The 13,132-nt window shown below is 28.8% G+C and overlaps 1 protein-coding gene across 41 annotated transcripts in view; it reads right to left on the reverse strand.

The window, feature by feature from the left end:
* The window catches only part of LOC107440643 (calcium-dependent secretion activator 2), a 50,330-nt gene that overhangs the window by 16,732 nt on the left and 20,466 nt on the right, over window positions 1-13,132 (reverse strand). For 14 of the 41 annotated variants that reach the window (XM_087156387.1, XM_087156391.1, XM_087156374.1 and 11 more), the window contains 4 exons: window positions 12,746-12,839; window positions 6,799-6,824; window positions 4,437-4,479; window positions 3,187-3,225 (listed from right to left, as the gene is read on the reverse strand). Coding sequence is in view for 15 of the 41 variants with exons in the window: in XM_087156410.1 (XP_087012536.1) it covers window positions 12,828-12,839 (12 nt within the window). In the remaining 26 variants the exon portion in view is untranslated. Of the gene's footprint in view, window positions 1-3,186; window positions 3,226-4,436; window positions 4,480-6,798; window positions 6,825-7,841; window positions 7,941-12,719; window positions 12,840-13,132 lie in introns of all 41 variants that reach the window. The other 27 variants (XM_087156411.1, XM_087156407.1, XM_087156400.1 and 24 more) reach the window with 8 other exon arrangements.

Consider the following 13,132-nt stretch of genomic DNA (forward strand, 5'->3'; position numbering starts at 1 on the left):
GTGAGACTGTTTTCCGTAGTTTATCATGGATTTCGTCACAGTTATATTAACATCACCAGCATCCATAACACCATCATGAATTTGCCTTAGAGCAACTAAACTATCTTCATGTTCATTTTTTATTAAACAATCTGAATTAATAGAAAAGCCCTTTTCTATAAAAGCACTTTGTGTGACAATATGAGGAGAAGTTTAACAAAGGAACGTAAATGTTCTGGTGCATTGCAAACTTCAAATAGAGAGAAGAAAACATTATCCAGTCGTTTTTCCCTCTTCTCAAATTGCTCCATTTCTTTCTTAACTAGAGAATTCCGAATGAAAATTTTGTAACTATCTTTCACACAGTCAGTCTTGATACCTGATATCCAATTGCTAGATACCAACATTGAAAGGCAAGATGAAAGCCGTTTTTCAGCAATTGCTGTATTTAAAATTACACCAGGATCAAGACAAGATAGCCCCCTTGTTAACTGGAATTTAAAAGGTGATCTTTCTAAAATCTTTTCACAGAATTTTTTATAAGCAATTGCACATTCTTTCCTAAATGAAAATTCTTCAGAAGGTGAAGAATCTTTTATTTTCCTAATTTCATCCTTAACTGAGAGCAACTTCGTTGACTGGAAGCATATTATCTGCCAATGACAAATCTATTTTTCCTAATTTTGAAGAGTTATCGGGTTTTACAAATTTATCAAGAGATCTTAAAATTTATGTTAAATTAGAGAAAAGTAAAGGAGCTAATGGAGCATCGATCTGAAATTCTGTGAGAAATGTTTCAATAAAAGCAACTAATGACTGGAAAAATGCCAATTTTGCAGCAAAGAAACTGTCTTTGATACACTGAAATTTTTTGAGCCAACATAGATTTTCTTCCTCCTTCTTTGCTGCTTTTACAAATTCGAAAATATGAAGCAACATTTCTAATGCCCTCTTCTCAGCAACTTCTACATTTTGAACCCATTGGATTGCACAAAATTTCTTCGGAAATTTTTCACATCCAGTGAAATAGATGAAATCAGCTCTATGTGATGGTACATCTTTAAAAATGTAGTATAGCGCCCGTAAAAAGTTCACTACATTCCACCCTGTAGACTTTATTGCATGTTTAAACCCACAATGGATTGTATGCAGTCCACAGCTACCTATATCTAACAGCAAAGGATCTTGTGGCATTTCCTCAAGTTCTTTTTTAAGATCATTAAGAAATTTATGGTTGACATTAGGTCCATCCATAGATATTTGAATTATTTTATTTTTATTGATGAAAAATTGGGTAAGGGCTTCTTTGAAATTATCCAACAAATCCATTGCTGTTGAATGACCAAGAAATACTGATGTCAAATATCGTGTCTGAACTTTATTTGTATCTTTATTCCAAAGTCGGACACTTACGTCCATTTGTTGTTTCTGAGCGATTTTATTTAGACTTTCATCAAAGCCCATAACTAAATAATCACAGCTAGCTATGGTTTTTTGTAATTGCTCCCTATAATCAGGCATGAAAGTGGAGAAAAATAAAAAAAGCTGAACTTTTACAACGCAGGTCACTGGGAGGAGGGGGAGGGAGTGCTCTATATGATACTGAGATTAATAAAAGCAACTTTTAATTATGCTGGGAGATTTTTATTCAATATTTAAAGTGGCAGAAGCATTTAGACAGTTAACTTTAAATTTTTCTTAAATATATTTTTAAAATTTTGACCACTAATATATTAAAAAAAATTAAGCAATTGTAGGAAGGCACGACTATTAAATTACTTACTAATGAAAAATATATCACATCTTTATAGTAACTAATTCAAGAAAAAACTTACTTCTACTTCTTTCAAGAATCTTGATATTGGATTTTAAAATCGCATGAATATGAATCACGATTTTGGATTTCAAAATCGCGTGAGTATGAATCGCGATATTGGATTTTAAAATCGCGTGAATATGAATCGAGATTTTGGATTTTAAAACCGCGTGAATATGAATCGCGATATTGGATTTTAAAATCGCGTGAATATGAATCGCGATTTTGGATTTTAAAAACACGAAAATACAAATCACGATATTGGATTTTAAAATCGCGTGATTATGAATCGTGCGGTTGGATTTTAAAATCGCGTGATTATGAATCGTGCGGTTGGATTTTAAAATCGCGTGAATATGAATCGAGCTGTTGGATTTTGAAAACACGAAAATACAAATTGCGATATTGAATTTTTAAATCGCGTAAATAAGAATCACGATGCATAAGTTTTAAATCACGTGAATACGAATCGCAGTGAGTAATTTTTAAATAGCGTACAAATACGAAAAACGATATCTGATATTACAACTGCGTGATAACGAATCGCAAAATTGGATTCAAAAATGCGTGAATACGAATCGCGATGTTGGATTTTAAACTCACGAGAATACAAATCGCGATATTGGGTTTCAAAAACGCTTAAATACAAATCGCGATATTGGATTTTTAAATTGAGTGAATAGGAATTGCTAGTACGATTTTTAAATCGCGTAAAAAAATTTCAACACGTAAGTTTTAAATGAGTTAAATACGAAAATCGATGATTGATATTAAAATCGTCTGATTAAAAATCGCGATTTTAGCAGATTCCGGTGCAGTTCCTATTATTTAAAATTCCAAAAATCAGTCAGACAAAAAAAAAAAAAAAAAAATTATATCGGCGGTCGAAACGAAACGCTTAGACTCCTTTCCACTCTATAGCGGAAGTCGCAGTAATCCGATTATCGTTCGGGCGGCTTGGGTTTCTCCAATAGGACTTCCCAAAAATTTTAGTTTTTGGAACATGGTCGGAAATTTTCAAAATTGGGAGAAAAAAAATCGGATTTCCGCTTTTTCGCGGGGACACGAAGCGTTCATTGGAGGATAATCAAGTGATGCTTGATCGCGATGAAGCAGACGCGTTTCGCTCTGAAAAACTAAACATAACGGAATGGGAAGAAAAAAACGGCGACGCGCGACAAAATTATTTTCCAGAATCGACGTGAAATTCCCTGAGAATTCCCGGTTTTCCAGTGGTATTTCAAAATTCCCTGAGAATTCCCGGTTTTCCCGGTTTCCAGACTGAGTGGCCACCCTGTCTTAGTTTCATTATGACACTCTTTAAAATATGCACATAAAATAGGGTAAATTAATTTAGTGAAATATTTATGGTCAAATGAATGATTTCTTACCAATCCATCATCTTCATTAATTTCAGAGGGTGGACTGTCCTGTAATAGAAGGAATTATTAAAAATTTCATGTATTCAATACTAAATTTAAATGATACTTTTAAATTAAGATTTCAATGGAGGTTTTTTAAACACCTCAAAGAAGTTGAGAATTGCCTCCAAGATCATCCGAAGAAAAAAACGCAGAAATACTGAAATTATTTATTACAGTCAGTAGGGAGAGATTAAGCAATATCTAACGAGTTAATTTTTAACTATTAGTAAATGTTCCTTACTTATCTGATCGATCATGTATTTTTTAACATTTACAGCTAAATATTCTCAAGCGGGGAGTTCTCCCCAATAGGTGGGCGAACTCTAAAGATAAGTTGACCACGTATTTTAAAAAAAGTACTTATCATTGGGAAACCCCATTTTATTATAAGAGCACTCATACTACACAATTAATGTAAAACATTTACAAAAATGACTCTTAAATTATTTCTAATAATAATTTATGTTTTAGCCACTAAAAATTCCCATTCTTTTTATAGTTTTATTCTGGAGACTACGTCAATACTCATCATGCTTCAAGTTAGAGCCGAGTTAACATGTATTATATGATAGCGAATTATTATTAAAGAATTGAACTGGTAGATATGCTACAATAGTACCCCACCAGAATTTTATCAGAGATATAATTCAATGAACCACTAGTTGATTCAGTGCCGTTCTTTCCGTGAGGCCGGAAGAGCTATATTCAATTTACCGGGATTTGGATCATCGTCGCGAGAGCTATATTAAGTTCACGATTGTGGGTCACTCCAGAGATGCTACTAGAAGTTGAATGTGACAAGCTTTAGTGGTGTGTGATTGAGAATTAGTAATAACATTTCAAGGAGGGCAATGTCACAAATAGCAAGTAAACTATTCACATGGGACTATTGATCCAATTAGTAGTGTACATATCAAGTAAGGAGTTACTCTTAAGGTAGTTTCGAATCACGTCACCAATGAGGGGAGAATAATATCGAAAATGTCAACTTCATCTATGAAAAGATATATCAAGATGGAGTCGAGTTAACATGCATTATACTAGTAAATTGGTATTGAATAATTGTAATAGTAGATATGCTACAAAATGCTCTCATTTAAACTGATTAATCAGTTCCGTGGAGAATTCCGTTATGAATTGATTCCGATATGAATTGTATCACAATTATCCCCATGACACTTGTCCATTAGGGCAACTAGAGCATTAAAGAAACTTACTTGTCTTACTGCTTCCAGCCTGATGATTATAGGCGATCTCCTCCTGTCACAAAGAAATTTTTTTGCTTAATTTGGAATTTGCAAATTAATACAATGATGCAGGAAATATGATACACTGTAAAAAACTGTTGTAATATCTCGCCGAATAAGATCTTTAATAACCCAAAACAAATTATGTGAAGCAGCATTTTATTTCAGGTAAATATCAAATCAAGCATTCATATACAATTTAAAAGGTGTCATTTATGTCTAAACGCTTTAAATGGAATAAGCTGACATTAAACTCTTGCACTATTACACCATACGAGAATTATTTTCATTTCCGAAAACACCAATATTGGCCGTTAAAATATGTGTGTATGTATTTAGTTGTGTAATAAAGATAATAATATTTTGATTATTAAATATTTGTGAACTTAATGATTTTATAGTGTATAATTTCTATCTGTTTTTATTCTGTTAAGTATATTCTTTTAATATATATAATTCTTTTTAATATTGTCACCGATCTTCAATGCATGTTAGATTTACAAACTTATTTTATTTTCAGAATTAGTTTTGGCATGATCGTAAACTAATGATTCTCACTTTATATTTTATAGTAAAAATAACTTTACTGATTCTCATGTGTATCATAACTTACTGTTGGTGTTTTTAACTATATATAAATGTTTACACTTTTATACAATTTTGCAAACATCAACTTTATACCATTTTAATTCCAGCTTTCTGTATGTACTTATACTTTGTATTTAATTTTATTCATTCCTTTTATCTGATTCTATTCATCTACTTATAATATTTTATCTTTTATAATTTCAGGACAAGTGAAGCTTAGTATGCCTTTTGAACTGTTTTACGGTATTGTTTGGCGCAGCAGCTCTTTTTAATAACCTGTGCCACTAAACCCTACATTCAATTCAATTTCTGCTACATAAAAAACAGTCTCTGAAGCTACTTAGCTCCAAATTGAGTAAAACAGGTGTTTCACTATCCTTGGTTCTACTTTAATATAAAATAATCTTTTTTATGTGTTGAGATACACTAAAGGTTTTTACTGTGTATGAATTAAAACAATAGATGTCAAAATCACTTAAAATGTGAACATAACTGAACATGGTCTGAATATTGAAAAATAAATAAAGGTCAGAATGTTGAATGGAGAAAAAGTCACTAGTATCGTACAAATCAGGGTTGGGGTTTTGGACGTCCTAAACTGGTTTTGGACAGGACACGTGGGTTTTACTGTCTTAAACTGGGTAAAACTGTCCTAAAGTGTCCAAAACCTTGAACTTTGGTAAAAGGTAAAAATTCTATAGATGTAAACATTGCACACATAATAATTACATGTATCAATAAATATTTGATATTTTTTATACAATTTACTATAACTTATTAAAGGAAAATAATATAACAGTAAAAGGTTTATAATTTTTGAAACTCCACAATTCATTGAACAACAAAAGTGAATACCTAATCCTTTAAATATAAATATGCTTTTAATATTGATAAATAATATTTTTGCATAAGGATAAATATGGCAAAATAATAATTTTTCTAAAAAAAAATACTAAATTTGTTCAAAAATTAACCTTTTGTTGTTCACAATATTTTTTTTAAAAAAAATGTTACAATTTCTGCATTATAGGATGATAAAATAGACATCTATTTTTAAAAAAATTGTTTTTAAATATAAATATATTAGTTTAAATTGAAAATACAAAATAACTGAAAAATGTATTAACAGTTTTGAAGGGCATAACTTCAGTTACTGACACTGGTGATGTATCACCACTATGCTAAAAGAATTGAACATGAATGAAATAAAAGTATTCTTGAACCTATAGATAAATAAACCTGTTTATGACGAACTAAGCACTTAGTCCCTAATATTTTAACCTGTATGGCAAGGCCAAACTTCAGTTATGTACTATTGAATGAGAGGACCAATTGAACTTGATTACTGATTAATCTTCCCTTGCTTAAATTGAAGAATCATTCAATATTAATGAAACATTATGCTTTTAAAAACAAATATTCTCTAGTATATTTAATTATCAATATGTTATTAGCTCTATGTTTATTTTACCGCTTAAATATTGTTCAGATAAAATTGTGACATAATTTGAGTAAAAGGGTTTTGGACAGTTTAAGACAGTTTTGGACAATGGGGTTTTGGACAGGACGGTTTAAACCAGGGTTTAAACCGTGGATTAATCCATTCTGTCCTAAACCTTGCCAACCCTGGTACAAATGTGATGGTTATTTTATCAAATTGCTTACTTTATAAAATATATAAATATTAATCTAACAAGTTCCATTAAGAATAAACAAAACTAAAGAAAAGAACATTGATACTCACTCAACTGACTCTTCAATCTGATCATCCTGCAACGGAATGAACATTGATTAACGTATTGAAGCTTTTTTTAGCAGTTATTTATTCATGCATTGGTTACTTTATACCAATGAATGAGTGTTATTTCAGAAACTGTGATAGTTATAGAATATTCTTTTTCTTTATAATATTTCTGTGTCTATATAATACAAAGAAAAACAATAATCCGAATTACTTGAAATGGTATCATTCGCATTGATTATAAATTAAATGTTTACCATTTTCTTGTAAAGTATTTTTTTAAATTTTGAATGCTTAATTTCAACCAGAATATATACTAGAGGGCTCCGCCCTCTGCTCACCAACCCCTGATAATTGCTACGCAATTACATTTTTGTTTGCTTCGCGAACAAAATTAAAGTCGTTTTCCTGGAGATTAGCTGACAATTTTTCTACACCAACATCACATAGAGAGAATATGATAGGATTATAAAATCACAGAGGTGCTTATTATCAGCATTATAAACTTATATAAAGCGAAGAAGCAATATTATTTAACACATTACTATAGGGCATTAGCCGGAGACTAATCTCTGTATCCGAAGCACGCGTGTCAGAGCCTAACTCAAATCATTGATGATCTTATAGGATGTCGGAAGCTCCCTATATGGTGCTTCATCCCCCCCCCAGTAATTTAAATTTTAAACTGAAAAAATTAAAACCTAATGAAAAAAGAACTTTAAAACATGGCAAACAAATTAAAACATGTAATATTAATAAGTTGATGCTGAGTAATATTTCAAAAGGAAATACCATTGCAAGTAATTTCCCAATTAACTTCAATACTGACAACTGACAAAATATTTTAGTGTCAATCAGAAAAAAAGCAAATCTATATTATATAAAACGCTAATATTTATGTATCAATAAAACCGATGACATTTATTTTCTCACTTGGCAACAGTTTTCATTTTTAATTGATAGGCTTCAGCGCGCAAGAGCACGTTGTGAGCATATCATATGTCTAATCGCTTGAATTCTCACCGAATTAGCAAAGAAATTCTCACCAAATTATCTTCATCAAAGCTGATGCTTTACATCCGGCGTTCAGTACTATTTCATATTGTTTTACAACACATGATTTTAGCCCTCTGGTGGGAAAGACTCTTAAACAAAACTTACAAAAGTTACTTTTCTCAAGAACTGAAATTTAGAATAGTGTGATTAAGAAAAATATGTGAACTATTTGCAATTTCAAATTAATATTGAAATGCACAGGTTTAAAATTTCCTACAGATAAAGTTTTCGGAACTTCAGTGTTCAAAAAAGTATACAAAAGCTAGACGCTAAGAACGTATCCAATGAGCGAGCATCGGATTGCAAAGTAATCCGAAATGAACTGCGAAAGCAGTTCCGAGGGTTGGCGAGCGCAGCGAGCAGGGGGCGAAGCCTCCTAGTTATATACTAAAAACATATGTAACTGAAATTCAACAAATTAAATTAAGCAATTTCATTTTTTTCTCATACTGAATACTAATAAAAAAAACAAATATGAAATAAAATAATTATGTTATCAATGATCAATAAACATTTTTGTCTGATATGTTATAACAAAAAAGGTGAAAACAATAAAATTAAAAATTATTTACAATAGATCTCTGAATATTCACAAAATGTATAATTCAAAAACTCACTATGTACATTTTTCATTAATTTTTCTTTTCACATCATTTCACGTACCAATGATTTGCACTTTTATGCATTATTTAAGAAATATCTCAAACATATATGAACTGTTAATTAATATTTCTGGCTACACGATTTTTTGAAAGTATACTAAAAATAAAACCACTGAACTTTTAAACAAAGAAATAGATCCTAGGTTCTCAAAATTCCTACTAGATAAACAGCATGTGATTCATATTTCTCTAATAAAAGCATTTTTTTTAGTTCAACAAGTTCAGAATAAAATTCATTATCAATTTATTTTGTCACTACTGAAAATGCTAATCTACAAAGTGTGTGTGGCCCTTAATGTTTCACTATAAAAAAATTATTAGGTATAATCGAGCTAGTACACAAAACAAATGCTAAGTCAAATATTAGGACAAACTCACCATCATTGAAAACCTCTTAGAAAAAATTACAAAACCAGTGTACTATTAACACAGTAAGACAGATATTATATACACTGTATTCAAAAAAAGTTTTAAAGTTCAAAAACTTATAAGAAGAAAAAGTTTAATATTAATCAAACAATTATGGTTCTTTGAAAGATTTAAAATTTTTAAACTTCGCATTTTCAAGTATTCGACATTGGCTCTCTGTAGCACTATCTGTTGAAATAAATTTGAAACTAAAACTTGATGGAAAATTGTTTATCTTGTTACATGCTTTAACTGTAAGAATAATTTTTTTAATGTTAATCATTGTGAAAATGGTTAACATATTTCAGGACATGCTCTGCATATACCACTAGAGATATTTTATTTTATATTTTGTATACTAGAAAAAGTATTACACCTGATTCCAATTGAAATGTAGTTAAATCTAATTGCTATTTTCAGGATCTGATTTTATAGGGGTTAGCAGTTTTAGAGCCATTTATGCCATTGTCATAAAATTTGTAGTGCTTTTAAAATATTGATGGTTCTATCAAGAATTGCTCTTAAGGTGTGGGTGGATAATCTTTGTGATTATTCTGCAATAATGTTCAAGCGTCAAATCCCATTTGAACAATAATTTATACAGAGAAATGTTGTTACAAATGCTACAGAAATTAGCATCTTCTAATGTAATCAGGTTTTTTTCTGTTCTTTGCTTTGTTTACAAGAGATTCTATACAGTAACACTTTACAAAAGCAAGATTCTATCAAACATCTATGAGATTTATCCAAGATTTCTTTTTATTTCCCAAAATATATGTGGTGTAGACTATATCTTTGTCATAAAAATAAACTACTCATGAAGACAGAGATAAAATTTTAAGGGAAACAAATTAAGAAAATAAAAACTCAATGAATTGTTCTCCACAACAACACATACAGCAAGTATTTATAAAAATAGTTTTCTTAATAATGGAATTTTAAATCAGAAGATTTATATGTAGATACCCTGTATATTTGAACTTTGGCAACTTTGTATACAAAAGTGCAACTAGTCATTTTTAGGTAGCTGGAAAAAAAGGAAATTAATAAGTTGGGAACCACTGAAACTGCTTTCTAGCATTCTAGGGCTCAATCTTCATGGTTCGAGAAAGTAACCTCAAATATGCTAACTAATTAGTACAGACGATATTTCAAGTTATAAAATCAGACACAGAAATGTACTTTCTCTAAATAAACATACCTTTTCGATTTCTGATCCTTAAAATACAGGGGATAGCTTCAATCTAGAAAACACGATCCCCATAGTTTGGTGAAGAAAGTGGTCCAAAATTTGGACCCCTTAATTCAAATGTTACTTTTTGTGTATTTCATCTATCTTGAGAAATTCCAAAGCAAATTGAAAAAAACTTTGCACACAATTATACAATGTGTTTATCCAAATATAATTCCAAGCAAAAAATAACTTTTAATAAATATTTATAAAATTTTTCTTATTTTATTTAATATTAGTCAAAAAAATTTTGAATTGCAAGATATGCAATTTCTTACATCAACTTATAGAATGTAATTTTACATTACAAAATTTCAGCAAAATTGGTCGAATAGTTCTTGAAAAACAGAATTTTAAACATCTGGTTTTTTTTAAATTCAATTTCTCATGAACTATTCAATCAATTTTGATCAAATTTTGTAATTTACCATGTAAATTGTACAGTTTTTAAAATGATTCAAAATGATACAATTCAAGATTTTTTTAACCATTATTAAATGAAATAATAAATCTTTATTAAAAGTTATCTTTTGCATGGAATTATATTTGGATAAATGAATTTTATAATTGTATGCAAAAATGTTTCAATTAGCTTAAAAAGTTCGATATATAGCAAAATACATAAAAAGTTAAATTGACACAGGGTTCAAACTTTAGACCACTTTTTGACCTAACTATTGGGACCATATTTTCCAGATTGTGGCTACCCCCTATATTTAGGGGAGCCAGAAATCCGAATCAGTTAAACAAAAAAATATTTTTTTATTAAGAGAAAGTACTTTTTTGTATATGATTTTGTAACTTCATATATCATTTGCACTTATGAATTAGTATATTTGAGGTCACCTCCTCGAACCATTAAGAATGAACATGAAAACACATGAAAATCTGGTCATTAGATAAAAATTATTCAGGGTGGTCTGTTTTTTATTTTGTGCACTGTACATTTACTAGGATACTGTGCATGCCTACAAACACGTAAGATAGTCTTTAATTAATATTAAAAGCACAATACAACACAAAATGTTGTATCTCATACTACCAACGATTCAATTCTATGACTATGAGTAGAAATGAATTTGTATGAGCCATATTTCTCCCACTATAAAGGGAATAAAAGGTACAATTAAATTAAAAGTTAAAACTGTTTTATTGTGTTATTAAAGACTGTTTAATTAAAGAATTGAAATCAGAAAAGTTAAAAGGTAGAAAACTAATAAATTTGTTAAAACATAAAAAATATTGATTTATTTAAACAGTTTAAGAAGTTAGAATTAAGAGGTAGTGAAACTAAAAACCAGGAAACAAAATATCATAAAAAGATAAATAAATAAACAAATAAGGGAATAATTGTACCTCTCCTTGATAAATTTTAAAATATGCATATAGATTTACAGATTTAAGGCCAACTCATGAAAGATTAATATAAACTTTTTAAAAAATTTATTATTGAACAGTTAATTCCTAATTTTCCGTTAACTATAAAGGAGTAAATATTACAATTACGGTCACCTGAAAAGCAAGTCAATTAATAGTAGGAACGTGATTAAAGAAAACGCGCTTGATATTAGTAGTAGTAATATGAATATCAAATCATTGGCAAATTGAACTTATTAATCATTCATAATAAAAGAAGTTGTAAAATTCATACAAAATGTATGCACTAAAAAGAATAATAAAAGTAAAAAAAATAACTTTTAATTATACACTGTATTACAAAATATATATAAATTAGATGCAATATTATTTACAAAAACCTGAAGTTTAATAAATTAAACTGAGTAACTTATTCAAAAAAAAGATTGTTAATAGCTGATTTATACATAAAAGTGATATATTTATCAAGAAAAACATCAATAAGATATGATAAATTAATATCAAAACATATAGAAGTACCGAATATTTATAAATTACTAATATATTGAAAACCCAAGTTGATATTTAAATTAAGATAAGCATTTACCCTGATAATTATAAAGACACAGAAATAGCTTTTTTTCATTAAGATTTATAAAAAAATTATTTTAAAAATTATAAATATTTCATTAAAATATGTCGTTTAGTATTAACAGTTTAGTAAAGTTACATAACCAAATTTTAAAAAAAAATACATAGTAAAATATTTTGCTTGAACTGTGTTGTTAAAAATATTACAAAATATATATTATATGCCCTGTTATAGTTTTGACACAAAAATGTTTATCATTTCAAAGTTATTCATAACTTAAACTTGAAAACATGGTACATGTATATTAAGCTTAATTTTTTAAAAAAAATATTTAACTGAAGAGAGAACAATTATGTCATTGTCCTAAGTTTAAAATAAAATTATAACTTTCATATTTAAATGAGACCATAAATAATTCCCAAAATAAAGAATAACTGAATTAAATACACAATCGAAATAAAATAAAAAACATCAAACAAGGAAATAATTAATTAAACTAAAATCCTTGAAGTTAACAATAAGTCAAATAATGTATTCTCATTCATAGTATAAAATGCATTAGAAATTCTACAAAACCTAAGAAGAAAAGGGAGAAAAATAAAAAGTTAATAAAATATACTTGCTATTTGGTATTATTTCACTTACCACAGCGTAGTTCTTATTGTTCTGTTGCAAAAGATCGACACATAATTCAGCTAAATGTATCTCCAGTTTCTTTCCAGGTGACTCATCTCTGATTCTATGATATAATAATAAAATATGTTATTAAATACATTCATAACAATTATATAATGAAAAACTATAATTAATTTTTTCTTGCTAGAATAAGCTACTGGAATCATGCACTCAAAAAAATTATAAAAAAAAAAGAACATTTAATTGACTGTAGAGTTTGCCAATAAGGGAACCTAAATTGGCTTTACAGTACCAAAGGTAAATGACATAACAAACTCAAAATAAGTGTTGATTCATTATTGTAAATGATGTCTGACAAAGAAGAAAAAAATTTAAGAGAACAAAGAAAAAAAATTA

This window comes from Parasteatoda tepidariorum, unplaced genomic scaffold, assembly GCF_982258835.1.
Source record: "Parasteatoda tepidariorum strain Cologne lab strain unplaced genomic scaffold, Ptep-v5.0 scaffold_34, whole genome shotgun sequence".
Lineage (NCBI taxonomy): Eukaryota > Metazoa > Arthropoda > Arachnida > Araneae > Theridiidae > Parasteatoda > Parasteatoda tepidariorum.